General features: G+C 32.9%; 2 protein-coding genes across 2 annotated transcripts; one reads left to right on the top strand and one right to left on the bottom strand.

Moving 5' to 3' along the window:
* Positions 1-2,504: 2,504 nt before the first annotated feature.
* On the top strand, positions 2,505-4,228 carry LOC141607511 (dihydroceramide fatty acyl 2-hydroxylase FAH1-like). The gene is made up of 6 exons (XM_074426868.1): positions 2,505-2,583; positions 2,672-2,764; positions 2,844-3,040; positions 3,363-3,468; positions 3,739-3,885; positions 4,108-4,228. The coding sequence occupies exons 1-6, from the start codon at positions 2,533-2,535 to the stop codon at positions 4,219-4,221; spliced, it is 708 nt and encodes a 235-aa protein (XP_074282969.1). The 5' UTR covers positions 2,505-2,532; the 3' UTR covers positions 4,222-4,228.
* Positions 4,229-7,667: 3,439 nt separating this feature from the next.
* LOC141607509 (3-ketoacyl-CoA synthase 11-like) lies at positions 7,668-9,184 on the bottom strand. The gene has a single exon (XM_074426865.1). It carries the CDS (start codon positions 9,153-9,155, stop codon positions 7,713-7,715), a length of 1,443 nt encoding a protein of 480 aa, XP_074282966.1. The 5' UTR covers positions 9,156-9,184; the 3' UTR covers positions 7,668-7,712.
* Between the last annotated feature and the right edge of the window lie 8,664 nt (positions 9,185-17,848).

Genomic DNA, 17,848 nt, shown 5'->3' with positions numbered 1-17,848 from the left:
ACCCGTAGTCACCATTGATATTTTTGAAAAGTAAGGGTAACACCTAGAATTCAAAGAAATAGAAGGATACCAGGTAGAAAACCCTATTTTTTTTAATTATAACTAGTGTAGTTCCCGTGCTATAGCACGGTACTTTTTAGATTTATTTTATAAAGAGATATTATCAATTAAATTATTTGCATAAATGAAGTATACTTTTAATTTAATGTTATAATCTACTAAATATAATATTAATAAGAGGTTGAAAAAAAAAAGTTTACTACCATAAGAGGACATTTTAAGTTAAGTTATTTTTTTTACTATTAAAAATAACACAATAATTTTATACCGTTACATGCAACTAATTTATGACATTAATAGTACAGTTATTAAGTTAGTTGTATAATTTTATTAAAATGCATATTGACCTTAAAACGAAAAGCAGTAAAAACTATTCCTCGCGTCGAAAAAGACGATTTACGAATTATTAAAATAATGTTTTCACTTTTTTATTTCTAATAGAAAATACATAAGTGTTTTTACATTCTTCAAAAAATAGTCCATATTACTAAGACAAAAATCTACATAATAAATAACTGATGATTTCTTACAAAAAAGGTAACATATAAATATAATATAAATTTAAATTTATACGAAATCAAGTTCACTCATCTAGCTTATAATATGACATGTAGAGTCCAAAATTATGGGCTATTAATAACTTTTACTTTGATAGATGAGATAGAAAAATTGGGCTACGTATAAGGTCCATAATTTACAATCCATCAAATCTTGTTGTGTTAGTAGTATCTAGAAAAATAGGCCCAATTAAGAAGAAGTCTCTTTAGGCGGGAAAACTAATTGAATTTTTATTCTCTTAGTAGTAGGGGGGATTCCCTCTACAACTACCACTAACCACCAATCTCCTCATATTTATCCTTGTTTTAGGCTTCATTACTCCCATAATAATTAATCTTATCTATATTAATACAAAAGACAATACTCAATCCTCAGCGCGCCACGTCATTAATGCAATTTTTTTTTTTTTTGGAAATTCATGTTATGGTGGGACCCGTGAGTGTACAATGTATTTATTTCTTCAGATTTCCGTCTTTTCAAACATGCGATAACTTTCGTCTTACACAAATTCTATGAAATAATATTACGAAAAAATTCTATGAATTAATATTATGAAATAATTTTATACATTTTGTGTAAATAAAATTAATAACATATACGCGGATTGAATTACAGATGCGAGTAAATGAAATTGAATTACATAATTTTTAAAACAAAATTACATAATAATAAAATTACATAATTTCAAAAAGGAATTACATTTATATACGGGATCGAACATAAAACGCAAATAAATTACATACATAATTTTTTAAAACTACATGGTACAATAATTTTTGTTAAAAAAATAAATCTTGACGGAGTATTTACTTGGAGTATAAAATATTCATATATTTTGGTTAATGTTATTGTACCATGCAGCAACAACATCCCAACATAATTTTTTAAAAGTACATGGTACAAAATTTTTTGTTTAAAAAAAATCAATTATGACGGAGTATTTACTTGGAATATAAAACTCGGTAACTTAACTATCAGCCGCGCACACCAAAAATGGTAGGTGACAATGATAGGCAACCGAGTTAATTTAGTCTTCAACTAGAATTTAAAGCAAATTTTAATTTTTTTTTAACTGTAAAAAAACAAATAAATTTTAATTTAATTTACAAGTGATTAAAAGATTTTTAATAAAATTTTTATAATAAATAATTCGCAATTGTTGTAATAAATATTTTTTTAATAATAACAACACGATAAGTTAACAGTCGAAAAACTTTAAAATATGTTCTTTTTGGAAAAAATAATCCTCTCAGATATGTATAGAAAGTCGTTCATCACCGAGGATTTATGTACTTGGAGCAAAAATTCTGGCAATTTTACTATCAGTCTCGCACTCCGAATTCGGAAGATGACAATGATAGGCAATCGAGTAATTTCTACTTCTACAAGTACGAATGAAAGGCAACGTTAATATCGTCATGATAAATTATTTAGATCGTAGATTTAGACCAACTAGATAAGTACAATTGAAATGCAAAAACAAATATACATCTAAAAACCTTAATACTGACCCAAATACATACCAGTGCAAATTGCACGGGTTTAAAACTAGTTTCATTCTAAACTAGCCCTAAAAAGCATTAGCATTTTTTGACCAGAAGTTGTTGATCAAATTTATTTTTCTTTAAGATTTGATTTTGACATCAGATTTAGCTCTCGTTTTGCTGTCGCACTGATTTTAAACTCGGGTGTATTTATGATCACTTGAACAAAAGACAATTTCTCATGTCTGATATGCAGCTGAAGACACTGATATATAATCTGATCACTAGATCATATTGCTGACAATTTCTTCATTTCTGGCTGTTAGTTAGTTCTCATTCTTTTTGGGGAAACCGGCTCCTCAGAGGTCGTCCCCATACTAATGACTTCATTTTATTTGTAGGAGTATTTAGTTGTAAACAAGGCAACAGGATGGTTTCACAAGGGTTCCAAGTGGATTTAAATAAACCACTTGTTTTTCAGGTATAGTTTCTTGCTAGCTTCGTCTAGATCAGTTCCGTTTCTCGTTTCTGTTATTTAACTTGGTTCTGTTACAATCAATCTTGTGTAGGTTGGTCATCTTGGAGAATCATATGAAGAATGGGTCCACCAGCCTATTGTTAGCAAGGAAGGCCCTCGTTTCTTTCAAAGCGATTTTTGGGAGGTATGTGATCAAAATTTGATATTCTCGACGACTGCGTCTTTGGTGTCTGACTTCTTTCCTTCTAAATCTTTGCTTTCAGTTGTTAACCCGTACAGTGTGGTGGGCTGTTCCTACAATATGGCTTCCAATTGTGTTCTGGTGCATCTCCATGTCTGTAAGAATGGGTTATACAGTCAATGAGATATTGTTGATGGTGGCATATGGTATTTTCGGGTTCACGTTGATTGAGTACACCTCACACCGCTTCCTCTTCCATATCAAAACAAAGACGTACTGGTTTGTGCCTGTTCGTTCTTAGGCCACTCATCCAATGTTCCCTTTTTTTTTTGTTTTTTTTGGACGAGGGGGTTGAGTCCCCCCGGGCCCATACATTCCCGCACCACCACATGGACCATGTAAGCCACCCCTTTGGGGGCTGCAGTGGCCAAGTGATCATCGCCCCAGCTGGTAGTCGAACCCGGGACCTCTCAACTCTTACATTTCTGCAAGCTTCAAGGTTTAACCCGGCTACCACTGGACTAACACCACTTGGTTTCCAATGTTTCCTTTTGTCCCCTTCATTCCTGGATGTGGATTAACATTAATTGGTGCTTTGTAGGGGAAACACTACCCATTATCTTCTTCATGGTTATCACCACAAACACCCTATGGACAACCTACGTCTTGTTCTTCCCCCGACTCTTGTTGCTATCTTATGTTTTCCGGTTAGTTGAATCTATCTATCTATGTATCTATTCTATATGCAACAATAACAACATAATTACCCGAGTGTCACAAAGGTATGCCTATAACAAATTGAGCATAGGTTTTTAGTACAGAACTTTGTTGGCGTGTTGGACATGGAATAAGCAACGAAATTAAATTATCGAAGAAGCATAGGTTTTTAGTACAGAAGTTAATTTGTACTGATTCCGAGTGTTAATAATATTATTATTGTTGCTCTGATCTGTTTGTTCCTGGATATTTGTACTCAGTTTTGGAATTTGGCCAAAACATTTGCAACACCTTCTACAACTCCAGCAGTGTTTGGAGGCGGTCTATTAGGATACGTAATGTATGATGTGACCCATTACTATTTGCATCATGGACAACCAACCAATGACATGCCAAAGAACCTCAAGGTATTGCTCTTATTAAATAGTACTCCTTCCGTCCCAGTGAATAGTTTACATTTGCTTTATTTTGTGAGGGGATAATAAAGCAAATGTAGATCATTGACTGGGACAGAAGGAGGAAGTACTAGTAGTATAGTATCGAAGTTCCCCAAGTTTGAGCTTATTCTCTGGAAACTAGCATGCATTTGATGTGCTCTCTTACAATTTTTTTTTCTTATTTCTCGATAGCGGTATCACTTGAATCACCACTTTCGAATCCAAGACAAGGGCTTTGGCGTCACATCAGCTTTGTGGGACAAAGTTTTCGGAACATTGCCTCCCTCGAAAAGCAGCACAAGATAGTGGATAATTGCGCATATCATATCATATCATATCATATCATCTTTCCATAAATTAATTAAACATTACCAGTTACACTGATATTTATCTCACCATTCTTTATTGATCGCCTCTTTATTATGGTTTGTAACTAGTTCTAGCATGTTATCAAAATTACTCAGTATTGAGTTTCCGCAAGTTGCTCTGGTTGACGTTAGTCGTCGCGGGTTAATATTGACAGCTGGCAGCTATGTCATTAGAGTCCGTGTTAGGGCAGGTCAAACTGGGCTTGGTTACATTGAGCTTTGTTATTGTAACACCCCTATACACCAAGGTGTCTTATCAACGTCACCTAATGCATGGAAATGCTACCATATCGGTTACCCGAGACAATGTATATCAAATAGACCATAAAAAAATATATTTTAATAGATAAGTTTAAGTGATTACATAACAAAACCAATTGTAAGGTAAAGTAAAACTGTTCTAAAACCAAACTACAACTAAAGTAACAAAAGGTCTCATGATAACACAACGGAAGACTACCATCAGACTCATGTCGACTCCATCCCCAGCTAATCCCGCGCGCATCCATAGTATACCAGCTAGACAACTGCTCACCACCCCCGAATGGATCACCACAGTTTTTAAAACATTTAAACGGGTCCAGTTACTGCATAAACAATATAAGATAAACAATAACAAATACACAATCACAATCTCCAACACCGTCACATCACCAATTAATCACCTGACTACACACTAAAGTGTGTAACCCTGCCAGAATAGCCATCGCAACAGATATTCCTCACCGCCAGTGGGGGACAACATCTGTTCCCACCTAAGCCCCGCTCATCTCCATCGAGCAAATAACTCATGTTCCTTAATGGGCACATCCCCTTCTGTGGCGAGTTCCACAGAGGGTGAATCAAGGGCGTGAAACCACTCCCGCGAGTGACTCCACTCAGCCGAGGGCGCACCTCGAGAAGCACAGACAATCAACAACAACCAATCACAATTATCAAAGTAAAACAATGCCAATACAAATCACGATATAATCATCATGTCAATCAACCAAACAACCATCTTATAATCACGATATAATCATCATGCCAATCAACCAATCACGATCGTCACAATCAGCTAATCAGAAATGTTCCTCTACGAAATCACCTCCTATCAAATACACAATTATACAATTACCATCTAACAATCACAATACTCCCAAAACCCCCAATTTACCCAATTAGAGTTTCAACCAAAATCAATGAAATAACATAAAAACTACACTAGGATCTTACCCACAATACGACGGTCTCAACGACGTAAAGAACACAACGATCCGACGACTCTAGCCCTTAGGATTTGATAGCAATGAGAGAGAGAGAAGCAACGTAACTTTGTTTTATCTTTGTGAAGTTTAGAAAAGTGTAAAAATGAAAAGAAATTGACGGATTAAGTTTATATATCTTTCTCTCGTTGCTATCAAAACCCGTCAAAAACAACCCGTAAAAGTAACTTACTCGATCAAGTAAGTAACTTACTCGATCGAGTGACCATTACTCGATCGAGTGCCACACTTACTCGATCGAGTACCCATCAGCAGAACACTCTTTCGTATACCAAACTCACTTACTCGACAGAGTAAGCCCCAGTCGATATAGTACCCAAAAGCATAGAAAACCGTAGTATTAGAGGCTTCCCTCCTTAAAACGAACTTCGTCCCCGAAGTTCAAACCCAACCTATAAAACATGAACTCTTAACACCAACTCCACCCACTATGCCTACCTCCACAACCTGGTCTCACGATATCGTATCCACCACATTATAATAGTCTCTCGACACTAACTCCATACACTTTCAAATACCATCCACCAACGCCGCTAGCTTCGTCTCCCTAAGATATTATCCACTAGAAAAATCCAATATCGAGACACTCATGAACATCAAACGGGATGTTACATTCTACCACCCTTAAAAGAACTTCGTCCTCGAAGTTTACTCACTCATAAACATCATCATCCAACTGTCAACACTATCGAACTCATAAATATCATCATCCAACTGTCAACACTATCAAAGTATTCTCCCATTCTTAAACATCGCACCACTACAAGCACGACCATGACCTTTAATAATATCAACCACAACACAAATCCGTTCTTTATTCTACAACAAAGCTCAAACTCCCAATTATACCGCAACATGTACAACCATCAAGCTCTCTTTGTCGCATCCTACTCCTCTTAAGATAAAAGTTACGTTTTCATAACTCACTAATACTAGATCATTTGCTATACTTCTCAAATCCTCATCACCACCGCATGTCAACGATAACCGACTATAATTGTCTGTGGTTCGCGAGGTGCGCCCTCGGCTGAGTGGTGTCACTTTCGAGAGTGGCTTCACGCCTTTGATTCGCCCCTTGTGGTTCCCGTCACAAGGGGTGTGCACATTAAGGAACATTATTCGCTCGATGGAGATGAGCGGGGCTTAGATGAGAAAGGCTACGGTCCCTTACTGGCGGCGTGGATTACCGGTTGCGACTGGTAATCTGGCAGGGCTAGACCTTCAGGCTAGTCAGATGATTGGTGTTGTGACAGTGTTGGAGGATTGTGACCGTGTACTTGTTGTTGTATTATCTTATGTCGTTGTACAATAACTGACCCCGTTTAATTGTTTTGAAAACTCTGGTGATCCATTCGGGGATGGTGAGCAGTTGTTAGTAGGTATGGCTTGGATGCGCGAGGGTTAGCTGGGGAGGAGTCACCACGAGTCAGCTAGTAGTCTTCCGCTGTTGTGTCATGACATTTTTTTATTTATTCAGTTGGATTTTAGTTTGGAACACTTGTACCGTATTTTCTCAGTTTGGTTTTTGATGTAATCACTTTAAACTATTTACTTAAAGTATGTTCTTCGATGGTCTATTTGATATACTTTACCTCGGGCAACTGAGATGGTAGCATCTCCATATGTTAAGGTGGTCTTGGTAAGGCACCTTGGTGTATGGGGGTGTTACATGGCTACTATGCGGATTGTATTCCGTAAGTGCAGTTAATGTATTATACAACTGATTGTATATACAACTTATTCAATGTAGTTGAACTTTGTTGTGACTCATCATAATATAACGCAACCGATTAAAATAATTTGTCTAAATCAATTATTTTTATCGGTCCTAAAATAATAGGTAAACAAATGACCTAACTCGTTGTGACTCATCATAATATAACGCAACCGATTAAAATAATTGCTTATAATCGGTTGCGTTATATTATGATGAGTCACAACGAGTTAGGTCATTTGTTTACCTATTATTTTAAGACCGATTAAAATAATTGATTTAGACAAATTTTGACTTGGTTACAAAAGGTATTATTAAAATAGAAATATAAACAATTAACTTGGACACCACAAATAAACTAGATAAACAAATGACCGGAAGAGAGGGAGTACAAGGCCATGACGATAATCAATAAAAATTCTGTGTATTGGCAATTCAACAATAGTAAGTTCAAACACACTTTTCCCTTGGAATGTCAACGGGAAATGATTGAATTTCATCTATCCATGGATTATTCTCTTGGGCAGGATTCACAGTCCTTAAAGCTCTCCAGACCGCACTGTTACATTTAAAACCCGACCCAAATGCAATCTGCCATACCCGGTCGCCTCGTTTAACCCGTCCTTTAGCTTCGGTATAAGCAAGCTCATACCATATCGAAGTGCTGGATGTGTTCCCAAATCGAAAGAGTGTCATCCTTGACGGTTCCATATGCCATTCAGTGAGCAGTAGATTCTTCTGAACTCCATCTAAAACCGCCTTTCCACCAGCATGAATACAAAAATGCTCAAATGCTAGTTTAAAATCCGGAATATATGGCTTTAATTTCTTCACCTTGAAAATTTTCTTTGCAACCAAAGTACAAATAAAAAGTATTTTCTCTGAAATCGGCAAAACCAGGGGACCCAAGGTGGTAATATTCGCCTTGAGCGCGTCCCCTGCAACAATCATAAGTTCCTTGGACAAACAAATTCCGAGGTTCCCTTCACAATCTTCTTTTTGAGTCACGCTAGTAAAGGACTTATCATCGGCACCTGTGTGGGTCCGGATAGTATGGATTAACTCGTACTTAGACCGACGTTTGTCAGATCTCTTGTTCGATAGCAAGATAGCTGATCCTCCCATTCGGAACAAACAATTTGAGACCAACATCGATTTTTCATTGCCAGTGTAAGAGCTTAAAGTGCCACACTCAACACTGACAACCAAAGCATACGTGTTTTTGTGGACTTGTAAAATATTCCGAGCTAAATCGAGTGATATAACTCCGGCACTACACCCCATTCCAGAAATATTGTAACTCATGATGTTGCTTCGTAGCTTGTAGCGGTTTACAATCATAGCTGATAATGATGGAGTCGGACTAAACATACTGCAGTTTACGACTAATACTCCGATATCATTGGGCTTCACATTTATCTTAGCAAACAATTCATCAGTTGTGCCAAATATGATCTCCTCAGCTTCATTTCTAGCATCCGCCATACAAGGATTAAAGGGGATGCGCATGACTCCTTCAGGAAGGTAAGTCTCTTCTCCAACACCCGATTTTTCAAGAACCTTCCTTAGGAATTCCAAGCTTTCTTCTGTAAATGTACCAGCTGCATTGCAGCTGTACATAAATCTTTGTTTCGAGACTTTGCAGGTGTTGTCGGGTTTGTAACATGAAAAGTTTAGCAAATAAATAGGGCGATCTTTAGTTTGGAAATAGATGGTTGCTACAAGAACAAGGATGATCAAATTGGTGATCACCCATATCGGGTCGAATTGAACATTTTTGCAATCGTCAAATAGATCTTTAAATGAGAAATCGGACACTTTGGTGGAAATGAAAATAGTGATAAGAAGAAACAAGAGAAAGAAATGCATATTGGACTTTATTTTCGACACCATCGCGCTTGTTCTTCAAAACGTAACGGGTCCTGTTCCACGCAGAGTCAAATTAGTTAGTCGTTGGACGAGCACGCTAAATGCATATTAGCTTTTTTTTTTTGGGCGAAGATAACGGCTGCGGGTTCCCTCGTCACAAAAAAAAAAAAAAAAAAAGAAAAAAAAAAAATTGACTAGCAAGATTCAGTTAGCAGAATTGTTGGTAATCAACGTTCTTAGATCAATAGAATGTTTGCCAAGAAATAAGTCAACTCAAAGAATGTGCACATGTAAGTGCCCAACATGAAGAAAGAGAGAGAGTATTATTCTAAAATATAAATCAATGAGTTATATATTTATTGTCAATTGGTTTTGGAACGGAACCTTATTGAACTTCTGAAGTGGACATTTTCTCATCCTCGATGCAAGGATAATGGTAAATATCAATGGTCGGTATTTAATAAGGACTGATTTTTCTGTGGTTGTATGAGAGTATCGGAATATGTCAATAGAAGCAATGTATTACAAAATAACATAATCTCCTCCTCCTATTTATATTGTCCTACTTTCAATTTTTTTTTTCTTTCGTGACTTCCTACTTTCTATTTTTGATGGACAAAAAAAAGTAGATAAAATTGCAAGAATGAAAATGATTGTAGGTAGTGTTTGGTTGACCTTTCAAGTCATGGGATTTCTAAACTCCCATAAGTTGAGGTTTTTGTTGAGTCTTGTTTAGTTACCTTAAATAATGCAAATTAGGTGAGTTTTCAACTCCTATATCAGGTAGGAGTTTGACTATCCATCCCGTCCTAGAGTCCTCGGTAATTGAAAATTCCTCCATCTATTTTCCTCCAAATTTACCCATCTACCCTTACAAATTGGGTGTTAATAATATACAGAGAGTATAATGGTAGGTAGAAATTAAAATGTTGTGTCAACCAAACAACGCATGAGAGTTCAGTTCATGTGAAAAACAAACTCCTCAAGACAACCAAATATGTTTTTATCAATTTATGTGAGTTGGATTTCAGTGGAATTCCAAATTAACACAGAAATTTAACACCTGCATGAACCAAACGAGGCCTAAATAGAGTAAAATATCGGCAAAATTTTGAATCAACACGTGATTGTTTGATAAATTTTGAGGAAAGAGAGAACAGTAAAATGAGGACGTAGAGAGTAGTTATCATACCCACTTTTTGCTCCATCGTATACATTTTGTCATTATCTTTTCATTTACTAACATTCTCCCCAAAATAATAGATTAGATTCCAAATTTACTAATTTTCAATATACTTTTTATGTCCCGATCATTTGTTTGTCTTTAATTTGACACAAAGACCAAGAAAAGAGGAAGGGGTCATTTATTAAATGATAAGTGGACCAAATTGAGTATGGAAAATCCAATTGCCGTTAAAATCATTCCTAAAATAGAAAGACAAGCAACTAACTGAAACGCCAAAATAAAATAGGCAAATAAATTCCCCAATAACTAAAAGATTAAGTTATCTATCGTTTCAACCCACTATTTAGAAAGGGTTATGCTCTTTTGTTATCCCCTATAACTAAAAGATTAAGTCATCTATCAACTTTCCCGCTCAAAGCAATAAAATTCTAGACTGGCTCAGGAGTCGATGAGAACCACTAACATAATAAGAACCGTGAAAACTCTTACTAAATCTCCACCAAATCTTGTTTCCGAAATTCAGATGAATTATTTATCATTAGTTTAGTTTATTCAAGCACAATATTTGGTGTAACTAAACAAAATCTATTGCTTATAATAAAAAAAATTATACTTAATGTACAAAAACCAAATGTTATAATAAAACATGTTCTAAATCTAGGTGTATGAAAATTAATAAAATGTATTTTGTCTCAATTCCCATCAATAGCTTATAATTTTTCGACCAAGAAATATGTTATTTTGCTATAAAATTCTACGCCGAATCCAAATATATTGTTGTTTTTAAAAATTAAATTTTACAAAGCAGAGTTCTCAAGATTTTCATTATGTTAGTTCTCCCAGGATCCCAACTCATTCTAGACTATACTATATATGTCGATCTTCGATGTATCAATAAGACACGAATAATTAGTAATACAACTGTCAGATTATGAAACTATATTTCCCCTTTCAAATTCTAATAGTGTATTACTCCCTCCTATTCACAATAAACCTCTCATATTATTTTGGCACAAATATTAAGGAAACACATTACCCACCATATAACTAAATTTGGACCACACAAATACACTACCCCACCATACAATTAAATTTGGACCACACAAACACTTACCAAAAAAAGAAATAGGGAAGTTATTGTGAATAGACGGAAAAGGAAATAGGGAAGTTTATTGTGAATAGGAGGGAGTATATTCTAACAGTTATGCAATTGAGAAATTCGGGGATGAGAATAGTACCTTGAATGGCTTGAAAGAAGAGGTGGAAGAAACTTGTTGACCAGACTAGAATTGATGTTTAAACTCAAACTTGAAATGTTCATATGATAGTATGGGTTGCTTAAATAGGATGGTGATGGTGATGGTGATGATGAGGAACTTTAAACATTGCAGAGTAGTGGGATGTGGGATTGTTAAGGATATTGAAATCGACATATAAAATCTCTTTATGATTGTAGCTATTTATCTATTCATCAAGTGTATTCATAAATAATACTCCGTAATGTGTAAGGAGTAAGGGTTGTAACAGTAAGGATCCTCTGTCCCGCTTTTGTGTCCCATTGTGTGTGCCACCCCACTCAACTTTTGACACATCACTTGTTGCAAAATAAAATATTGCAATAATTATATTAATTTGTTGATGTGTTAGAAGCTGATTGGAGTGGCACACCAATTGGGACACGAAATGGGACAGAGGATCCCCATCCGGGTTGTAAGGCCGCTTAATACGAAAGCGGATTCTCTATTTCACTTTATGTCCCATCTTGTGTCCCATTACATTTCCGTGTAACGCCTCATTAGTTAATTGCTATTCATTTTCTCCATTAAGGGAAGACAGATTTAGGATTATAGATATCCGGAGAATTTAATGATGTAATAATTTATGGACAAGCAGGTTAGAGGGTTAATTCGAGAACAGCTAATACTTAATAGGCCTGATCTTATGAACTTTTGAAAAAGTGTGATTTAAACTCGATTATATTACTGACTTGGTAGAATCTCGTGTTTCGCACGATAAGTTTGTATATGATACTTATATATAATACTCCCTTCATTTTTTTTATATATGACTTTCTCACATTTTGAGACATTCTCTTCTCTCTTCAATATCTTTTAAAATATAACACTAAATATTATCATATGTATACTCATATGAAAGAGTTTTTCGTAAAGAATTTAATGGTACCAATTTTATATTTTTTTGAACAAATATATTTTTGTAAATATTAAAGTGAAAGTCTTACCCCGTAAATGCAAAACATCATATATAAAGAAATGGAGGGAGTAACTAATATTAAACTGTTGATTTCTCTATTATAACTAACTAGGTTTGTGACCCGTGATATTCACGGGTTTATCTGTTTTAATTTTGATATTTTTATCGTATTGTTAATATTTGTTCGAGCAATTAGTTGTTGATCCATTTAAAAATATATAATCTTGAAATACATGGAAATTAGTTAGTTAATATCTGATTTCTTTGACAACTTTGGTTTATTTTTTTAAATCGAATCATGCAAGTGACAATGTGGTAGCTACTAATTTTGAGAAACTTGACAATTGAGCAATGATAAAGATGACTCATTATATATACGTGTGTTTTACTCCGCAATATAATAAAGTGAGTTTTAAATATTAAAAGTTAAAACCATCCGTATATAATAAATTCTGTATGGAAAAATCTTCAATAATGCCTTATAAGGTTGTAAACTCAATACCTCAGTATAGTCATCTCCAAATTATTTTCAGACCTCTCCATCAACCCTCCCATAGAAATATATTTGAAGTCTTATCACCATGTTCATGCTTCAGATATTATTTACATCCGAAAAAAACATTTATTATATCGATAGAAAAATATTACATACGATTCAACTATATGGTCGGTATAGACTCCATGTATTACGAATTAAATTTTCATTTCAATTTCTAAAAAACTATATTCCCTAATTCGAATTCAATAAGATTCATAAATTCTTTTAAGTTCCTTATTACTATTTCAAGAATTTGATCCATCTCTTGTTATACTTTTCCACGATCCTATATAAAAATAAAAATAGTTTTAAAGACTATAAAATAATCTATTCCGGTTTTGGAAAAAAAAACATAAACTTAAAAATATACAGATTAGAATTTAGAAACCATACTATTTAATATTTATCCGAAGGTTCGCTTTCGCTTCCTTTTAGTACGCTTCCTTTTAGTACATGCCTTGATAATAGTTCATATGAAATGAAAAAGAAAAATATATGTTAGAGATGATTATACTCATGAATACAAAAATGCAAATTCAAATAGGTTGATCAGGAAAGCATAATAGTAAAATTACACAACAATATACGCTTAATAACAAATTTAAAGAAATATTATAAGATCTCCATTTTGAGATCAACGATCATCTTATAAAGGTTAAAAAAGCATAAACCATTTAAAAAAGTAAAGTAAATTTTATAGAAAAACAATCAAAAGGTGGGAGTTGGAGAAAACTTAAATTGGAAGAGAAAATGACATAATTAAAATGATTAATTATTGTCATGATGGTTCAAAACGTAAATTGTGAAATTTTAAAGATTTTTCATTCAAGTATTTGTACTTATATATTTACCATTAATTATGAGAGTAGTTTTTTTTTAGGAAATTGTGAGAGTAAATTTTATGTATTATTCTTGTTTTGACAAAAAAAAACACATAAATTTAAAAACATACGAAGTAGAATTTAGAAATCATACTAGTTAATATTTACCCAAAGGTTCACTTTCGCTTCCTTTTATTACATGCCTTGATAATAGTTCATATAAAATGAAAAAAAAATATATGTTAGAGATGATTATACTCGTGAATACAAAAATACAAATTCAAATAGGTTGATCAGGAAAGTATAATAGTAAAATTACACCACAATATACGTTTAATAACAAATTAAAAGAAATATTATGAGATCAACAATGATCCATTATTTATCAGTTTTTACCTTACATTTTTTTACCTTTAATTTTACCTCAGTTTCGTGCCTTTTGTATTTCTTCCCTCTTCAGATTACCCACGTGATGGTTTGCCTTATCTGCATTCACATACGTTTCATGGTGCTTTAAAGTTATATAAAAAATACGTTGACCAAAATATAAAATCAACCTGGAAAAAACTTGACAAACGAATCAAAACATTGTCAAATGTAAGTCACTTAAATTAAACCAACTGGAAAATATGAATTCAAATATAAAGCAAACGATTCATAAAACCAACAACATAATAAATTAAAATATATACTTTATTGGACACAACAACAACAACAACAACAACAACAACAACAACAACAACAACAACAACAACAACAACAACAACAACAATATTCAATAACAATACTCAACAATAATACTCGACAATAATACTCACTCAATATAATCAAATAAATAAATTAAATCATAAAATACAATCCACAACTTAGAAACTCGTGACAAATGGGCATATTTTAAATAAATAAAGTGAATATAAACTATTATAGGTATTGTAGGTTTTATAGTCATTACACAACCATACATTCCCATATTTTAATTTAACTTTTAATTTATTTTGTGGTATTATAAAATTAGATAATTAATTGTCGACGACCTCAAGAGATGAATTAAATAGGACAAAATGTTAATGAAAATTATGGGTGTTGAGTAATATAAGGAGTTTTAATAAAATTATTAACATATTATATTACAAAAATTAATTAAATAGGGGGAATTTTTAATTAATTTGGTGTGTGTTAAGTATTATAAAGAGTTTTAATCAATTTATTACCATGTTTAATTAAAAAAAAATAGAAAAATGTTAATAATGATGGGTGTTCACTGATATGAAGAGGTTTAATTAATTTATTAACATGTTTTAATTACAAAATTTTTAAAAACAATGAATTAATTAGGAAAGTGTTAATAATGTTGAGTGTTTAGTAATATGAAGAGGTTTAATTAATTCCTTAACATGTTTTGTTACAAAAATTAAAAATAAAATTTCAATTTTAATTATAAATTATGAAATTTATTAACATGTTTTATTACAAAAATTTCAATTAAAATGTCAATATTAATTATAAATTATGAAATTTGATGTAAATTTGTAAGGGTTATATAAATTTGGAAGACAATAAATTTAATATACAAAATTAATTTAAGAATAATGATAATATCCTTTCATAATATAGATATAAGTGAATTATTAATTTACAGATAAATGATTTAAATTAATGTCATGTAGTAATAAATTGATAATCCATGTCACATTAATTCGCCATGTCATATTAAAAATATGCAACATCACATTTAAATATGCCATGTCACATTAAATTTTAATCTAGGTGGTTTTTTTAGATCATACGTGGCTTTGTCTAGGTGCCATTTATTTGTCATTTTAGGGTAGCATTTTAATTATATTTTATAGATTTATATTTGTTGATTTCTCTATTTAACAAAACGTACAAATTTATAAGCTTTCAAATTTCCATGGTTTACAAAATTTTTTTACTTTGCTTATTACTTTATTGCCAAATACCCAAATTTAAACATTTTTTAAAACAAACACTCGTTACCAAAATTATATGATATACATTTGATAATTAGTACATATGTACGTTTCGGCGTAAAAGTGGTAATTTAGCCTCTTTACTTTTCTAATCATGAGATTCAATACCTTAAGTTTAAACTGAAAATAATGATATGTTTAAACTTGTCTAATCATGTTACGTTAAAAGTAGGAACATTTTTCATATGACACCAATTCTCATTGAAGACGGACACTTTTCATCACAAGCTGAAAACGGGCTAAATGTCGTCATTTTAACGACAAAATGTGACCATTTTAATGACAAATTATTATAACTTAATTAGGAAATTGTTCTGGTAAATTTTAATTAAAATGGTTACATTTTCGTCTTAAATGGATCACATTTTATCCCGTCTTCAGCTTGTGACGAAATATACCCGTCACAAGCAAGACGCTTTGTTCATATGATATGGAAGAAGTGATCATTATTTTCTTCATCATATTTTATTTCGTTATTGTTACCAAAATTATATTCCGTATGATAAACCGCCAACGAAGTTATGGAGTATATGAAAATTTGTGCATACAACAACAACAACATCAAAGCCTTAATCCCAAAATTTGTGCATACTCCGTATTATTACTATTATTATAAAACGGAACTTTTGTTCTATAAGAAATTAGTGGGCACCCGAAATACAGTCTGAGCTCTGACTCCCTCAGCTATAACAAAGTTAAGTCTAGTAAAAATAAAAGCAGTCAGCGCGTGCCCGACATATTGAGACGCATAAAATTTATTATTATTATTATTATTGATTTGAATCATTCAGCCACAAAATAAATATGAAAGAAAATGAGTTTCTACGTGCTGAACGAGTCTGCAAGTCGACAATAAATGTGGGAGAGTGAATGTAATTATACGCGCCCGTCGTAAGATGCAATCAAATATCGTTATCACAATTACAATCAATACTAAAAAAAATTTAAAATACCACCTAATCTATCTGCAACCAATTTATAAATTGATTAGTGGAACAAGCAGGGGCGGCCAATAGAATTTCGTGGCCCTGTTCCAAATGTTATATAAAGGCCCTGTTATAATCGTCTCATATTTTTCAAGTTATATGCAAACGTATTTTTTTATGTATTATATGAACACCCTTGTGGCCTTGTCATAATCCTCTCATAAATTCCGAGTCTTACAAATGCGAACCTATTATTGGATGCCTTTAATATTTGACGACGGCGTAATTTTAAATTATCAAATACCAAGTATTTGAAATTTATAAAGCGGAATTTATTAGGTGTCTTGAACTAGTAAAACCCATAAAGTATACTACATATCATCATAATGCATTTAGGATGTAAAAACAAAACATATTATTCCTCTATTAGTTTAATTCATTTAGCTCGGCTATTATCATTTTTTTTTTTGCGAAACAATAATTGATAAATAAGATTAAATTTAAAAAATGGAGTAATGTAACTTAATTATTAATAATAAAATATTCGTAAAAAATGTTATTTTTTGAAATGATATTTTTCATTGAAAATAAATATATGAAAATTATCACGGTAAAAAAAATAAATCACCTATAAGTCAAAATAGTAGTTGTCATTTAAAAACAAATGTCAGGTAAGGGAATCGAACCCCTGACCTTCCAGCTATTTGTCAATTCCTCTAACTTAGTTCTTCACCACTAAATCACTGCAAGTTTAGTGCACTTTCTATGCATCAATTACTATTAATCTTCGTCTTGGTCCAGAGGAGGCCCTTAGCGGGCTTGGGCCCCGGTGCGGCGAGCCGAATGGACGGGCTCATGGCCGCCCATGGGAACAAGCATAAAAAATGTCCGAGTTCCACAATTTTGCTTCCAAAACTAAAAAAATAATTTGTTTTTTTCTTTCTATTTTGTTGTTCTTTGTAGAGGTGACAATCATTAATCCGACCCAAAAATATAACACGAATCCGATACGAAGTTGGTGGGTTAGGGATAAGACATTGT

The sequence above is a fragment of the Silene latifolia genome, chromosome 10 (assembly GCF_048544455.1).
Source record: "Silene latifolia isolate original U9 population chromosome 10, ASM4854445v1, whole genome shotgun sequence".
NCBI classification, from domain to species: domain Eukaryota; kingdom Viridiplantae; phylum Streptophyta; class Magnoliopsida; order Caryophyllales; family Caryophyllaceae; genus Silene; species Silene latifolia.
This window is presented reverse-complemented; position numbering and strand designations above follow the sequence as displayed.

Excerpts from the sequence above, each read along its gene's own strand:
- LOC141607509 (XM_074426865.1), bottom strand. The coding sequence starts at position 9,155 with ATGGTGTCGAAAATAAAGTCCAATATGCATTTCTTTCTCTTGTTTCTT.
- LOC141607511 (XM_074426868.1), top strand. The coding sequence starts at position 2,533 with ATGGTTTCACAAGGGTTCCAAGTGGATTTAAATAAACCACTTGTTTTT. Across the intron at positions 3,041-3,362 it reads ATCAAAACAAAGACGTACTG|GGGAAACACTACCCATTATC; the intron begins GTTTGTGCCTGT and ends GGTGCTTTGTAG. Across the intron at positions 3,886-4,107 it reads ACATGCCAAAGAACCTCAAG|CGGTATCACTTGAATCACCA; the intron begins GTATTGCTCTTA and ends ATTTCTCGATAG.